Source organism: Phalacrocorax carbo, unplaced genomic scaffold (genome assembly GCF_963921805.1).
Source record: "Phalacrocorax carbo unplaced genomic scaffold, bPhaCar2.1 SCAFFOLD_36, whole genome shotgun sequence".
Lineage (NCBI taxonomy): Eukaryota > Metazoa > Chordata > Aves > Suliformes > Phalacrocoracidae > Phalacrocorax > Phalacrocorax carbo.
The window spans coordinates 550,072-563,810 of record NW_026990495.1 but is presented as its reverse complement, the minus strand read 5'-3'; the positions used below and the strand labels follow the sequence as shown (position 1 = coordinate 563,810).

Sequence of the window (13,739 nt, the reverse complement as noted above, 5' to 3'; positions counted from 1 at the left end):
TAAGCTGGCGTAGCTTTGGACTTTGCCTTGAGCTAATGCAAATGACACGAGGTCGGAAATGCCTCTTGCAGTCACACTCGGAGCGCATCGTGCAGACTTTCAGACTACGGTAGAGGTTAACTATTGCTATGTTTGGACTGTACAACTTGAATATGTGTTTAATTTTTTGTGAACAGATGGATGACTCCTCTGCATCTGCTTCTCTGTCCCAGCTTATTCAGGTATATCTATATTCTTACCAAATACTTCAAAAAAAAAAAAAAAAAGTGTTTGCTTCATATTTTTAAATCTTGCACTGTGATCCAGAGCTGTATAACTGTTGTAATGCGAACAATGCTTTACTTTAATTCTTAATAATGTCAAGTATTTATGTTAACTTTAAAATGTGTGTATGCTTTGATCCTCTCCTGTAAAGAGCAGTTGCCACTTTGGGGAGATAGAAGGGGAGAACCTTACCAGCACCAACGTCACGTTGCACTAGTGCTCATCTTCAAGACACAAAGGAGAAGCACTTCAGAGGCTGTTTGCCCTTTTTCATACATTCCGTTAGTTCTGCTTTGGGGAGGAGCGCTATTTTTACAGAAGCATGTCACTGGCTGTAAGGGACGGACATTCCAGGGGGTGTGGAGCAGCCAAATTAGAGGCGTGCCTGGAACACGGACAATTGCAGGGCTATTTCTGAATTTCTAGTCCTCAGAGCTGAAGATCCATTCTTTGACCGCTGCACAATTTCATCAGCTGTCGCATAGATACAGTGGGCAACACAATCTGATTTCCTTGAACGCAGACTGCGTACGCTGTGATTATGTCCCTAACCGTGTCTAGGAACACACCCACGCCTGTGTGTGGCATGCTGGCGGAGGTGACCTTCTGGAACTCCTGCCACACCGCGTTTTGCTGTGGAGCTGCTGGCGGTTTTTGCCCGGGAATGTGTAACTTTGGCTGGGAAAGCACTAGTCATTGCGCCTTGTGAGAAGGCGTAGTGCTAGCCAATTCAGTGCCTGGGCTTTAAAGTTACAAAGCTCAGAGAAGGCAGGGCCTAAGGCAAAGGAGCTCGTTCTTTCTTCTGAAAAGAAAGGCTGGAGTTCATTCCCAAGACAGAGAAACCTCTCCCCACTAGCCACTTCTTCCCTCTCTCACCACAGACATGAAATTGTGGACACGTGGCAAAAATATTGGAAAAAATAATTCATTTGGAAGGTAGCCACCAGAAGAAACTGGTCTGCATTAGTGCTGTCCCTAAACGTGTCCTTGGTTCTGTAAACTTAGGTGAAGTTTTACTCTAAAATGTGAGAAGCCGTCCAAGAGGTGCACACATTGAAGCTTTTGAGAACATTGAAGTATTTCAGAACAATACAGGAACAACACCTCAGAGCAGCTCAAAACTGTGACTTACTCTACCCTCTTTAGCGCAGACTGGCTCAGCATGGAGTCAATGTGTTGTAAAAAGTCCTCTGGTTTATTACTGCTATGTACGAAATGCCATATTTGAACTTTCGCCTATCCCTAGAAATGTTTTGTGGGTTTTGGATGTGTCTTGTACATCTCTTGGGTTCAAGCAAATCAGTCAAGTGTCTGTGAAGTTTTCTGTCACGGTTAATGGAAATGATTTCATAGGTGTCGATCTGCATTATGTTACAGTTGAGGAAAAACTGTGTATAGGAAACAACCATTTAATAAAATGCTGAAAGTAGTTGGTTGCTCTTGCGAAGGAATGCACCTAAAAGCAAAGACACGAGTGGCTGATCTGAAGGCTTGGTGCTGGACGGTCCAAAGAATGTACAGTCCCTCCCTTAGACCCTGCTGGTATCTGCACTAGTGTGTAATTAAAACGTTTGAACAAATAGTACTTCAAAAACCAAGAAATCAGCTGGTTTCCTTCATATGAAGATCTAGTTCTGCATAAGGCTTGTATTACAATTTGCATGGTAAAAGGACACGGCCAGCTGGAGAAACCTGCAGGTTTTGCTTACCGTAGTTAGCTCACTTAACACGAAGAAGTTAGCAGGGGCTCTAAAGTGTTTCTAACGTGTGTGTCGACTAACGGCCTGTTACACAGACTGCCAGTCTGGCTGAAGCCAGCGCTTCCGAAGAAGACAAAATAAAAGCGATGATGATACAGTCTTGCCGTGCATATGATCCAATCAAGTAAGTGTTGATAACGCCAGATCTGTTCCCCAACGATTACGGAGGAATGCTAGAGATGGTTGTTTTAACAAGAGAGACACATGCACCCCTTTTTCTTTTTCTCCCAAAAACCTTCTAGTTACATGAAGAACAGCCTGGGTCTACCTCCGCCATCATATACTTGCTTTCGTTGTGGAAAACCTGGCCACTATATAAAGAACTGCCCAACAAACGGGGTAAGGTTGGGGGGGGACTTCTGGTGTTACTTCGTTTTTGTTTTTGACCTTGGCAGTGAGGTAACAGATACATGAACACGCATATTAAGACGTGTTTCTCTTGGGGTGAAATAGAGAGGTTACATGGCAAAGTTGCAAAGCCCTTCAAAATTCAAGGGACACCTGCAATTATCAAGGCAAAATTTTCTTTTTTCCAGGCCATCACAACAAACATAGCCAGAGATCTTTCTCTGTCAACTTTCATGCATATTTTTCTGTATTTCAATATGACTGGAAATTTATTTTGGGTTTGAACCCTTTCTAAAGACAGTTCACAGTTTTTAGTATTTCGTACAAAACCAGGATATTTCTGCTGGCCCCATCTATTGGATATCTGCCTGGTGTAACGACACAAGCCTCTGGCTGAGCGTCCCTGCCATTTAACAACAGTCACGGAGATGTCGTTTTAAGTGTGGGTCTTGAGATACGCCTGCATTTCTTTTCCTGCCAGGACAAGACTTTTGAGCCTGTTCCCAGAATTAGGAGGAGCACGGGCATTCCAAGGAGTTTCATGGTGGAGGTGAAAGATCCCAACACAAAGGGTGCTATGCTGACCAGCACGGGAAAATATGCCATACCAATTATTAATGCGTAAGTATGGGACTAACGGGACTGACCCAGGAGCGAAGGAGAGGAACCGTGCGTCGATGCCTGGGCGGCAATGCAGCCGAGTGGGCCAGCACCTCTAGTTACGGGGGAGGAAGCACTGGCATTGCATCTTAACCTTAACACCCGTGATACTTTCTAATCCCAAGGCCCTAAAATAGGACGCTCCTCCTGTTCATGCCCCTGGAAGCTGCTTAAACTTGTGGCGTGCTAAGAATCAGTATTTCTGCAAAAGGTTTCCGAGGTGTTTGCAGTGGAGTCGTTCTCTTTGAAAGCGCGTTTTGCTTCTGTCCGATGCTGCAAAGGCTCCTTGCAAAAGTTAACAAGTTGCTGTGGGAGTGAGGTTTCCTCCCCCTCTGACTTTTATCACCTCCCCTGTGTGAAAGAGGCTGCAGTTCTCCTGTTGCTATAAACTAAGAAAATACTACTGTGTGCTGACAAGAGCGGCTGCTCTAAAATGCACTCGGTGGCACTTCTGGTGTTCTGCCATGGACCTCCTTTTGTAGAAGCTCTAACATAGACTTCTTCCATTTCCAAAACTTCATTACTCGGAGACTGACTTGATCCTCAGCCTGCCATTTACTTTTACCCTCTGGCAACAGAGGAGAGGTGGGATTCATTTCACACGATTTCTAGCTGTCAAAAAATTATTTGCCTAGTCTGAGCTGATTTCTCCATTGACCCAATGAATGGGAGAGGTCTGCAGCAGGAAAATTGTTCCCCCTCCCTCTTCTCATCCTGTGGCTGTAGAAAAGGACTTTCAACTAGCGGCCTACATTTTAGAAGGCTAATGTGGAGTGAGAAGAATTCCACCTGTTCTCTTCCCCTGAGAAAAGCCAAAGCTTGGAAAAGTTCTCCTTGACCCACCTTTAACTTTTTGCTCTCTCCTTCCCCACCCCCCTCCAGGGAAGCTTATGCCAGAGGAAAGAAGGAAAAGCCTCCCTTTCTACCGGAAGAGCCGGCCTCCTCCTCCCCCTCCGATGAGCCTATTCCAGATGAGCTCCTGTGTCCCCTTTGTAAAGATATAATGACCGACGCAGCTGTTATTCCCTGCTGTGGAAACAGTTATTGTGACGAATGTAAGTGTGACCCCATGGCTGTTAATTCAAAACATCACCTCTGATCCTCTGAAAGCAGAAACAGGAGATCAGGAAATTACTGTCTCACCGGTTCTATGTAGTACTTAAGCCCAGCCTGAATAGGAAAGGACTCTTCTCCTATAAAGGGCAAAAGAAAGGCCGAAAGCTTTTTCCTCCTTTTTATGTATCTCGTTAAATCCCCTTCGCACGTGGAAGGACGAGTATGAGAAGAGGGCGTAACTGCGCCGGTGATGACACTATTAGATAGCGAATGCATTTCGTTTGTCCACAGCCCTTTCCCTCCTACAAAATTACAGAGCCAACGCTGGTGACTTCCTGTGGTCTGCAGCAATCGGGTACTTGGGCATTTAATGCACATTCTCCTCCACGGGAGAGTTGGCTGAAACCTTCAGAACTCAAACCCGCTAACGGGTTTTTGAGGTCTCTTTTGTTCACTAGCCCTGAGGTTGGTGACTTCTCACTGTACTAGAGAGTGGAAAAAAGGTGAGTCAAGACATCAAGACACCGCCTACTCCACACCTCCAGATGTTACAGGAGTGAAACATCAGGGCTGTACCGTTATTGGCTGCATACTAGAAAATTATTAGGCTACTGAACTTGAGCTTCATGTTCCCAATTCAAGATCATCTTCACCCATTAATCATATACATGGTTTTCTAACTGATGAGAACCCCAAAAACGTCCTTAGTTTGGCTAAAATCTATTTTGATGCCTCTAATTGCACACAGGTATTAGAACAGCGTTACTGGATTCTGAGGATCATACCTGCCCAACGTGTCATCAGAGCGATGTTTCTCCTGATGCTTTAGCTGCCAACAAGATCCTACGCCAGGTAACGTGATGGCTTTTCCGTGAACTGCTTGTAAGAGAAGTCTATTCCTGAAAAGCTGAAAGGGAAGAAAACGTGAATCGACAGCTCCTGAAGCAGGGCTAAATTGGACAAGGCTACATTTATTTACTCCTCCAGTGCATGATCCCTTGTTACAGAAGCTTACAACTCCTTAGAGACAGTCTGGCAAATTCAGGTCACAGTTTTAACGTGATTGCCTCCCTTTCAAATTCGGTGTTGACACTGAAGTGCTTTAAATACAGACACCCTGAGTTACCAGTCATTAATGCCGGCGCTTAATGCGACGTGTTCCTACCCCTGCCTGCTGATTTATTTTAGGATTGATAGCATTTACAGGAACAGGCGAGTGATGTTCCTCTGTGGAGCCTTTTGTTTGTGTGCCTCCTGAAGTTTCCTATCCCCTTTTTGTCCGTGTTTTTCTGCCTCTAGGCTGTGAACAACTTCGAAAATGGAACTGGCTACCCTCGGCAGCAGCAGCCGCAGCAGCCGCCACCGCCACCACCTCCACCACCGCTCCTGACTGTCGGGCCTCCCGCCGCGCTGGTGACGGCCGCTAACCTTTCTAAACCTTCCTCTCAGCCAATCGGCGGGTTGTTGGAGGAGAAGGTTAGTTTGATTTCAGCATAGGCACTGATCCTTGTCTTTTAGCAGAGCTTCGTTTCCAACTCTTTCCAACCGTTTTTTGCCAAGGGCCGTCAGGTTCCGCTACTAAGACGAGCAGCACTGCCGAGTCGTCTGGGCCCCCAAGGACAATCAATACCCACAACGGGTAAGTAACGCTAACTTTAGAATTCCTTTAAAAGTCTTATCTTCAGATAAACTGAATGGGATTTTTTTCTTTTTCCCTCCCCACTGCAACAGGTCATCCAGTGAGAGCCACTACAATTCGCTCAGCAGGTGGCGGATCAGGCTGGGAACTGTAAGTGTCCCACAGAAATTCAATGCATTACTACCGGTAACTGTACTACTACTCCTGGTTAAAGGAGGCCGTAACACGTAACTCCTGCAACAGCTGATTTGCAATGAATAAGTACGCACAGGTAGTTGTGGAGAACACAAGCGGTAATTAATTTTGAAACGGCTTACTTTGAATTGCCTTTAACAAAGGGATCTGTGCTTGCACTAAGATTATTTAAAATAAAACATCAGCACAGGACTGACAAGGGGACTGCCAAAAACCAACACTTTCTGGGGAAACCGTAATCACATACGAAAATTAAATATAATTATAGGATCAAGTGGAAAGCCAGGCTAGAAGCTTGGAAGCAGAAACTTTACATGCTAACAAGTTCTTCAATTTGCAGTAGCATCATTACATAAACACATGGAGAGAGGATAAAAAAAAACCCAAACCAAACCAAACCAAACAAAGCAAACCAAATTTGAGAGGAAAAAAGTTGGGGAGTGTGACCCTTTTTTCTTTCTTTTTCTGTGTGGTTTTTTTTCAGGTCCAAGTCTCCCTGCAGTGCTTCATCTTACTGTAGAAGTTCGTATACCTACACCAAGTCAAGATCCAGTTCTTCCCCCACTCACTCCTACTCTCGATCATTCAATCGTTCCCAGTCTCGTTCCTCCCCGCGATCGCCGCCGTATCCAAGAAGAGGCAAAGGGAAGAGTCGTAACTATCGCTCCAGGTCAAGGTCACGCGGCTCTCACCATTCAAGGCTAAGGTCACCCCCGCACAGAAGATACCATTCACGGTCAAGGTCTCCGGTGTTTAGGGGCCAGTCTCCAACTAAACGGACTCTACCTCAAGGGGAAGGAGAAAGGGAGTGTTTTAACAGGTCCAGAGAGGTTCCACCATATGATAGGAAAGCTTACGAGGGCAGATCCCGTGACTGGAGGGATCCATTTGGAAAGGAAAGATACAGAGAACGGCGAGGGAACTCTAGGCACCGGAGTGAGAAGTTTTACAAGGGCTATGCTGTTGGCTGTCAACCTCCACCTCCACAAAACCGAGAGGACTTTTCTCCAGGTAGGTTTGGTCCACCTGGCACCAGACGAGAGAATTTGCCATGTGCTCAGGGACGTAGGCAGGATTATCCTGCTGGGCAGAGGCACAGAAACCATCATACAGCTGGAAATTGCCCTGAAAAACCATGTGGAAGGGAGAGCCGTGGCATCAAAGATCCTGAAACATCAAAAAAGAAAGAGGTGGAAAAACCACTGGGAGACAAGAAAGGCAATAAAGATAAAAAGCACCGGAATGAAGGATTTCCAAATGCTGAGTTGTTGGAAGGTGCGAGAAAACCAAGAGAGGCAGCTGCAGCAGAAGGTGTTACAGCGGAGTCTGTCTTCAGGCTCCCAAGCAGAGACGATGCCACCCCTGTGAGAAATGAGCCTATGGAAACAGAGTCTAGTGCTTTCAGACTGGGGTCTGAAAAGGAGGAAGAAGAGAAGGATAAGCCAAAAGCAAAGACTGACAAGGCCAAGCGGAAAGTAGAAGTGGCTCTTCCTCCTAAGACGGACAATACAGTAAAACCAGCTGAAGGTTCCAACGAGAAGGTGGACACGGGTCGTGACAAATCTCCTCGACTGGAACCTCCTGCGAAAAAGGCAAAGGAGGACTAGCCAAAGTCAGGCAGTGTTAAAACACCTTCCTCTTGAAAGGATGAGGGTGTTTTGATGCTGTCCTGCAGCGAGTAGTTGCTAGTTGGGAGGATAGAAGGGGAGTGCCTTATCAGCCAAGTTAGAGCCATTTCTGGAATACGGGCAATTGCATGGCTATTGTTCTCTTTGTTTACTCGCACCTGTATAAACACAAATCGCATGTTCATCAATAAAGTTAACACTCTTTTAGCCTCGCGTGTTCCCTGGCATGTCTGTGTTACATTTCTAACTAGCGTCTCACCATGAGCTCACAGAGATGTCTCAAAAATGATTAGAAAATAAGAAAAATAATACTCCTGGAGTAGGAGGGGAGACTCAGTGTTAGTTAGAACTAATTAAAGTCAATGAAAGACAAAGCACAGCCATTCCCTTCTTGTTTGCTCTGACTGTACCTGCTTTGGGTTGTGGGTAGGCATAGGCAGGGTGGAAGCCTTGCATCTCTCTTGACGAGTCCCCTCTCTCTCCTTCTCCCCGTGAAAGCAGAATGCACATTAACTATGCACACTAACAGGCGTATAAAGAAAAGCTAGGGCCCTGGGGCCATTGCCACTGCCTAATTCTCTTACTATCCCGTTATTTACCGATTTATGTTCTGGAATTACTAAATTTGGTACTAGAGCAAACCTTACACAACTCATACTCTTTGGGGGGGAAAGATACACTCACCTTCCCGTTGTGACACTAATGGGTATAGCTTTCCCTCTGCCAGCTGGAAGCGTGCTGACTTCCCACAGTGCTTTACTGGCTCAGGACTCGACAGCTGCAAAGTATTAGATGAGACCTAGTTTTACATGAACAGAGGAGAAAACAGTTCAGTGGCACACAGGAAAGACAGAAAGGAAGGGAGAAAAAGAAGGGAAAAACGGAGGAGTTAGTTAAATCCGTTACCTTTAGATCTCTCTGGCAGAAGGCCCTACTCCAGAGAGGCAATCCCATCCAAGAAACACTTTGCAGGCATTTAGAAGTCAGCAGGATACAAGCAAATACAGAATTTCTTTCTCAGATTAGGCTCATGGGTTCTCTTCTATGTTTGCACTGTGCACAGCTGACGTTCTGTCGCGCCGCGTGTTTTATGTGTGCTTCGTGTGACTAAGTGAACAAGACACAGCTGTTGCTCACAGACAGGAACTGTGGTGGTCAAGGTTAAACAAAATTCTCCCAGAGAGCCAGGGCAATATTGCCCATTTGGTTAGAGATGGAAGAGGGCCATTCGTCCTCACAGGCGCTGCTTGTTTCACTTGCTTGAGGGAGAAAAATGAAGTAAGACCTTACATCTGGAGATCAAATCTCACCTTCTAAATAGATGTTGGTGTGCCAGCACCAGCACTGAGTGAGGAACTACCACCGCACTTTAGGGAATTGCTTTTGCAGCCAGACTTTTCTGAGCTGCTTCCAAGTGCAGCCTTCAGAGTTCACCAATGCAAGAATTAATCGTTATTTCTCACAGTTGATATTTTTTGCTATGGCATGACATGGTAGTATTTGACACCGAAGCCTTGAAAAGCCCTAAGATTAGGTACAAGACCACCAGTGTTTCCGTGGCATCTGCCCCATCACAAAAGTCATCCTTATGACCATGACCTTTCAGAAGCAAAAATTACCAGCTCAGCCTTTCTCTTTCTACTTAATCGCTTTCTTTTCAACTAGGTCACCTGAACAGCTTACTTTTCAATTGTCAAGAAGATTCATTACAAAAAATCCCCAAATCCAGAACATCCATTTTACTGCAAGCTACTTAAAACATGGTGAGTGATACTTGAATATAGAATCACGGAACTGTTAAGGTTGGAAAAAACCTCTAGGATCATCAAGTCCAACCATCAACCCAACACTACCAAGTCTCCTAAACCATGCCCTGAAGTGCCACTCCTACACGTCTTTTAAAAACCTCCAGGGATGGTGACTCCCCCACCTCTCTGGGCAGCCTGTGCCAATGCCTGAGCACGCTTGCAGTAAAGACATTTTCCCTCATATACAATCTAAACATCCCCTGACAAAGCTTGAAGCCATTTCCTCTCATCCCATCGCTTCTTCCCTGGGAACAGAGACCAACCCCCCCCTCACTCCACCCCCTCTCAGGCAGTTGCAGAGAGCGAGAAGGGCTCCCCTCAGCCCCCTCTTCTCCAGGCTAAACCCACCAGCTCCCTCAGACATTCCCCAGCACACTTGTTCTCCAGACCCTGCCCCAGCTCCGTGGCCCTTCTCTGGACATGCTCCAGCACCTCAAGGTCCTGCTTGTCCCGAGGGGCCCAAAACTGAACATAACATTCAGTGCCCCACCAGTGCCGAGCACAGGGGCCCCATCCCTGCCCGGCTCCTGCTGGCCACACCAGTGCTGACACAAGCCCGGGGGCTGGTGGCCTCCTTGGCCACCCGGGCACTGCTGGCTCATGCCCAGCCGGCTGTCAGCCAGCACCCCCAGGGCCTTCTCCGCCGGGCACTTCCCAGCCCCTCTGCCCCAGGCCTGGAGCGCTGCCTGGGGTTGGGGTGACCCAAGGGCAGGACCCGGCACTTGGCCTTGTTAAACCTCACACAGTTGGCCTCAGCCCATCGATCCAGCCTGCCCAGGTCCCTCTGCAGAGCCTTCCTGCCCTTGAGCAGACCTACACCCCCACCCAACTTGCTGTCGCCTGCAAACTTACTGAGGGTGCACTCGAGCCCCTCAGCCGCATCACCGACAAAGCCACTAAACAGGAGGGGCCCCAAAACTGAGCCCTGGCAACCCTGACCGTGACCGGCCGCCAACTGGGTTTAGCTCCGGTCACCACCACTCTCTGGGCTCCGCCGACAGCCACTTTTTTACCCAGGAAAACGCTGCTCCCTTCCAAGCACAGCCACGGTGATTACGCTGTGAGCCCGCACGTGCGCACCCAGAGCTCGCCCAACTCCGCTTCTGCGCCCAAGATGCGGCTAGAAACGACCCCCCTCCCTTCTCCCACCCGCACCCGCAGCCGCCCCGTTTCTGATGCAGCCCACGACGCGCCCCACGCACGGGCGGAGGCGTCTCTCCTTCCCCGCCGCAGGCACGGGCGGAATCCCGGCTGCTGCATGCGCTGCCCCGGCTGGGAGAGGGCTCCCGGGGGACAGCGACCGCCTCGGGAGCGGCTCTTCCCCGCTGCCGAGGGCAGGGTCACCCGCGGCGCGGTGCCGCGTTCCCAGCCCCGCTCCGCAGGCGGCTCCGGCGGTCTCCGCCCGCCCCGCTGCCGCTCTCCGAGAGGGGGGGGCTCGCGGCCCTGAGCCCTCACCCCATCCCCCGCCGCCGCCGCCCCCCGTCCCGCCGCCCCAGCGCGGAGCACGTGTGCGCGGCCGCGCAGCCCTACCTGCCGGCTGCCCGCCGCTCCTCTCCGCCGCCGCCCCGCCGCCCCCCGCCGCCAGCCCCGGGCCCCAGGCGGAGCCCCAGGCCGCCCGCACGCCTCCGGCACGGCACGAGCGGCAGCAGCAGCGGGAGCCGCCGCCGCGGCGCGGAGCGGCCCCGATGGCCCCGCCGGGCCGGGCCGGGCCGGGCCGGGCCGGGCCCCTCCGCGGCGCTCCTGCGGCTGCTCGGCGCGGGGCGGCCCCCATGGCCCCGCCGGGCCCGGCCGCCCGCCCCGGCCCGCCCCGCCGCCGCCGCCCGCTCCGCTCCGCGCCCGGCCCCGGGGCTGCGCGGGGGGGCTGGGGCAGGGGGGCAGGGCTCCGCCGGGAGGGGGAAGGGGGCGGCTGGTGCCGCTCAGGGGGGGCCGCGGCCCCCGCCAAGTGCCGGGGTGAAGCAGGCGCCCTCTCCCATCCCCAGGAGAGCAAAGCTGCCTCAGAACCCCCCGGCCGCGCTCCCACGGCGGCTCCGGGGGGCATCGAGCGTCGCGGAAGACACCCGGGCGGTTCCTTTTCCTGGCCCTGGAAGCGCGTGTTCTGCAAGGAGGCGGCGGGAGCGGGCTGAAGGGCTCCGTGGGGCGGGGGCAGCACAGGAGCTGCAGGCAAAGCTCTGCCTCAGCCTCAGGACTCACAGGGCTCATGGGCAGCACCCCCTGCCCCGGCAGGGCTGCCACAGCGTACCCCGAGGCAAAGCCGCCAGCCTGCAGCCTGCTTCGAGTACCCAGCTGTCCTGGGTAGAGACTGGGGGTCCTCACAGCCCCTGGGGGCGTTGGCATGGCCAAAACCACTCTCTCCCGTCACTGCCTCTCCAAAGCCCTGCCTGGCAGGGAGGCTGCTAACCTCTCTCTCTCTGAAAGTGCAGCCTGGTGATAGTCTTAAAATAAGGTAAATGCAGGCTGCTGCCAGCAAAGTTGGCCGCAGGCGTGAATGCTTTGAGCAGACCCTTCTGCCTCTCTATGGGGAGATGGGGACAGGACAGGCTGTGAAATGCCTGTCCGAAGGCCCTTGGGGCCGAGGCCCCTCGCGACTCCCACTGGGGGACATTGCTGGAGGAGAGCATGCCAGCAGACGGGCTGTGGTGGCACGAGCCGCTTCCCTTCCCCCCTGCAGTCTCTCCTGCGTGCTGGTACAAGCCACTCGCCTGCACATCTGAGCTGTCGTATTTAGCAAAGCAGGCAGCCAAGCACAGGAGCGACTCTTAGCTGATGCGGTGCTGGGCTGAGTGAGGGTCTTGCAAAAATGATAGTGGGGACTGGAACCCCCATACATCCCCCTCAGTGCATCCGCACACAACTTGCTCCCTTAGCAGGCAGAAAGCGACTCCTGACTCAATACTGAGCTGGAGCAAAGCGATGAAGCAGGAAAAGCTTCAGTGGGAGTTTTCATACTCGGGGCAAGTTTGATCAGAGATGTGGTCACGTGAGCCTCTGAGTAGGATCCGTTTAGGAGCACACAATAAATATTGCCAACTGTTTCCTGCAGCACCAGGCCTTGTTAGCTGACTTGTGAGCCAGGCTGAGCGTTGCAGCGCCGCAGTGCTGTAACGAGCTGCTCCTCCTGCCCAAGGGACCGTTACGAGCTCACCTGAGGCTGAAGTGAAACATGGGTTCAGAGATCAGTGCCAGGGTGCCTGGGCAGCAGCCCAAGCTGCCACCCCTTTGCACCCAAGGGTTAAGTGGCATCGGTGGGTGCAGACGCTGGGGTACATTTTCCAGAGCTCATGTCGCTATCCATTTATACCAACAAGGTGCACACAGGTCTGTGAATCCAGGCAGGTTTATTGCGTTTCAAGCCGGGAATAAAACTCCTCAACTCCGGGAGTATTAAAGCGCTGGCACTGCTTTATTCGGCACCGGGTGCGCGGGGGAGAATTCCTCCTGGCGTGCACACCTACCATAATTCCTTTTTCACATTTATACATGAAAGTTAACACACCACGCCTACCTAATACATAACCACTGACCTGGCTGGGCATCCCCTTCTTCCATTGGTCAATATAGTCTCTGCTTAAGTGTAAAGGTACAATGTGATTTTCATTCACTGCGCGTGCTCAGGAGGAGTGGCGGGGTAGTCCTTTCATCCCCCAATTGAGTTGGTGGTCGCAGTCTCCCCCTGCCAGGATTACCTTTCCCCCAGTGACAGTGCTTCAGCAATTGCCCGGTTTTTCAGGGCGGCTGGGTCCTGAGACCATGGAAGCAGGCCAGAAGAACTTGCCAAATTCTTTGCTGAAGCTTCTGGGAGCTGCTTCTTCCTTTACTATCCTTATGGGCAAATGAGGTAGAGCAGGATAAGACTGTCTTGATCACGATAGTTCAAAAGACCTCGCAGGGCAGCCAGATGGAAGGTGTTGAATGAGGCTGTCGCTGCGGGCGACGGTGAATGAGGCCGTCGCTGCTGTTGTGCCCGTCACGCCACAGCAACTGCCCGTCTCAATGATTTCCCATCTTGCTGCTGATTTCCTGTCCTCAGTGCTGATTTCTCATGCCGGTGAGGGTTTCCCATCCCCACGATGGATTCCCATCCCCACGGTGATTTCTCATCCCGATGATGGCTTTCCATGCCAGCAATGATTCCTCAGCCCCGTGATGGCTTCCCAGTGTCATGGTTTTAGCTGGGATAGAGTTAACTTTCTTCACTGCAGCTGGCCCAGTGCTGTGCTTTGGACTTGGTATGAAAACAATGTTGGTAACACACCGATGTTTTGGTTGTTGCTGGGTAGTGCTTGTACTAGTCAAGGGCTTGTCTAGCTTCCCATGCTCTGCCGGGTGCACAAGCGGCCGGGAGGGGAGGGGGCACAGCCAAGGGAGCGGATTCAAAGTGGTG

General features: G+C 51.1%; 1 protein-coding gene across 1 annotated transcript; it reads left to right on the top strand.

Moving 5' to 3' along the window:
• The first annotated feature begins 176 nt into the window (after positions 1-176).
• LOC135311290 (E3 ubiquitin-protein ligase RBBP6-like) lies at positions 177-6,442 on the top strand. The gene is made up of 8 exons (XM_064440414.1): positions 177-221; positions 2,060-2,148; positions 2,267-2,363; positions 2,854-2,993; positions 3,915-4,087; positions 4,837-4,940; positions 5,388-5,564; positions 6,407-6,442. The coding sequence occupies exons 1-8, from the start codon at positions 177-179 to the stop codon at positions 6,440-6,442; spliced, it is 861 nt and encodes a 286-aa protein (XP_064296484.1).
• The last annotated feature ends 7,297 nt before the right edge of the window (positions 6,443-13,739 follow it).

Excerpts from the sequence above, each read along its gene's own strand:
- LOC135311290 (XM_064440414.1), top strand. The coding sequence starts at position 177 with ATGGATGACTCCTCTGCATCTGCTTCTCTGTCCCAGCTTATTCAG. Across the intron at positions 222-2,059 it reads CTCTGTCCCAGCTTATTCAG|ACTGCCAGTCTGGCTGAAGC; the intron begins GTATATCTATAT and ends CCTGTTACACAG. Across the intron at positions 2,364-2,853 it reads AGAACTGCCCAACAAACGGG|GACAAGACTTTTGAGCCTGT; the intron begins GTAAGGTTGGGG and ends TTTTCCTGCCAG.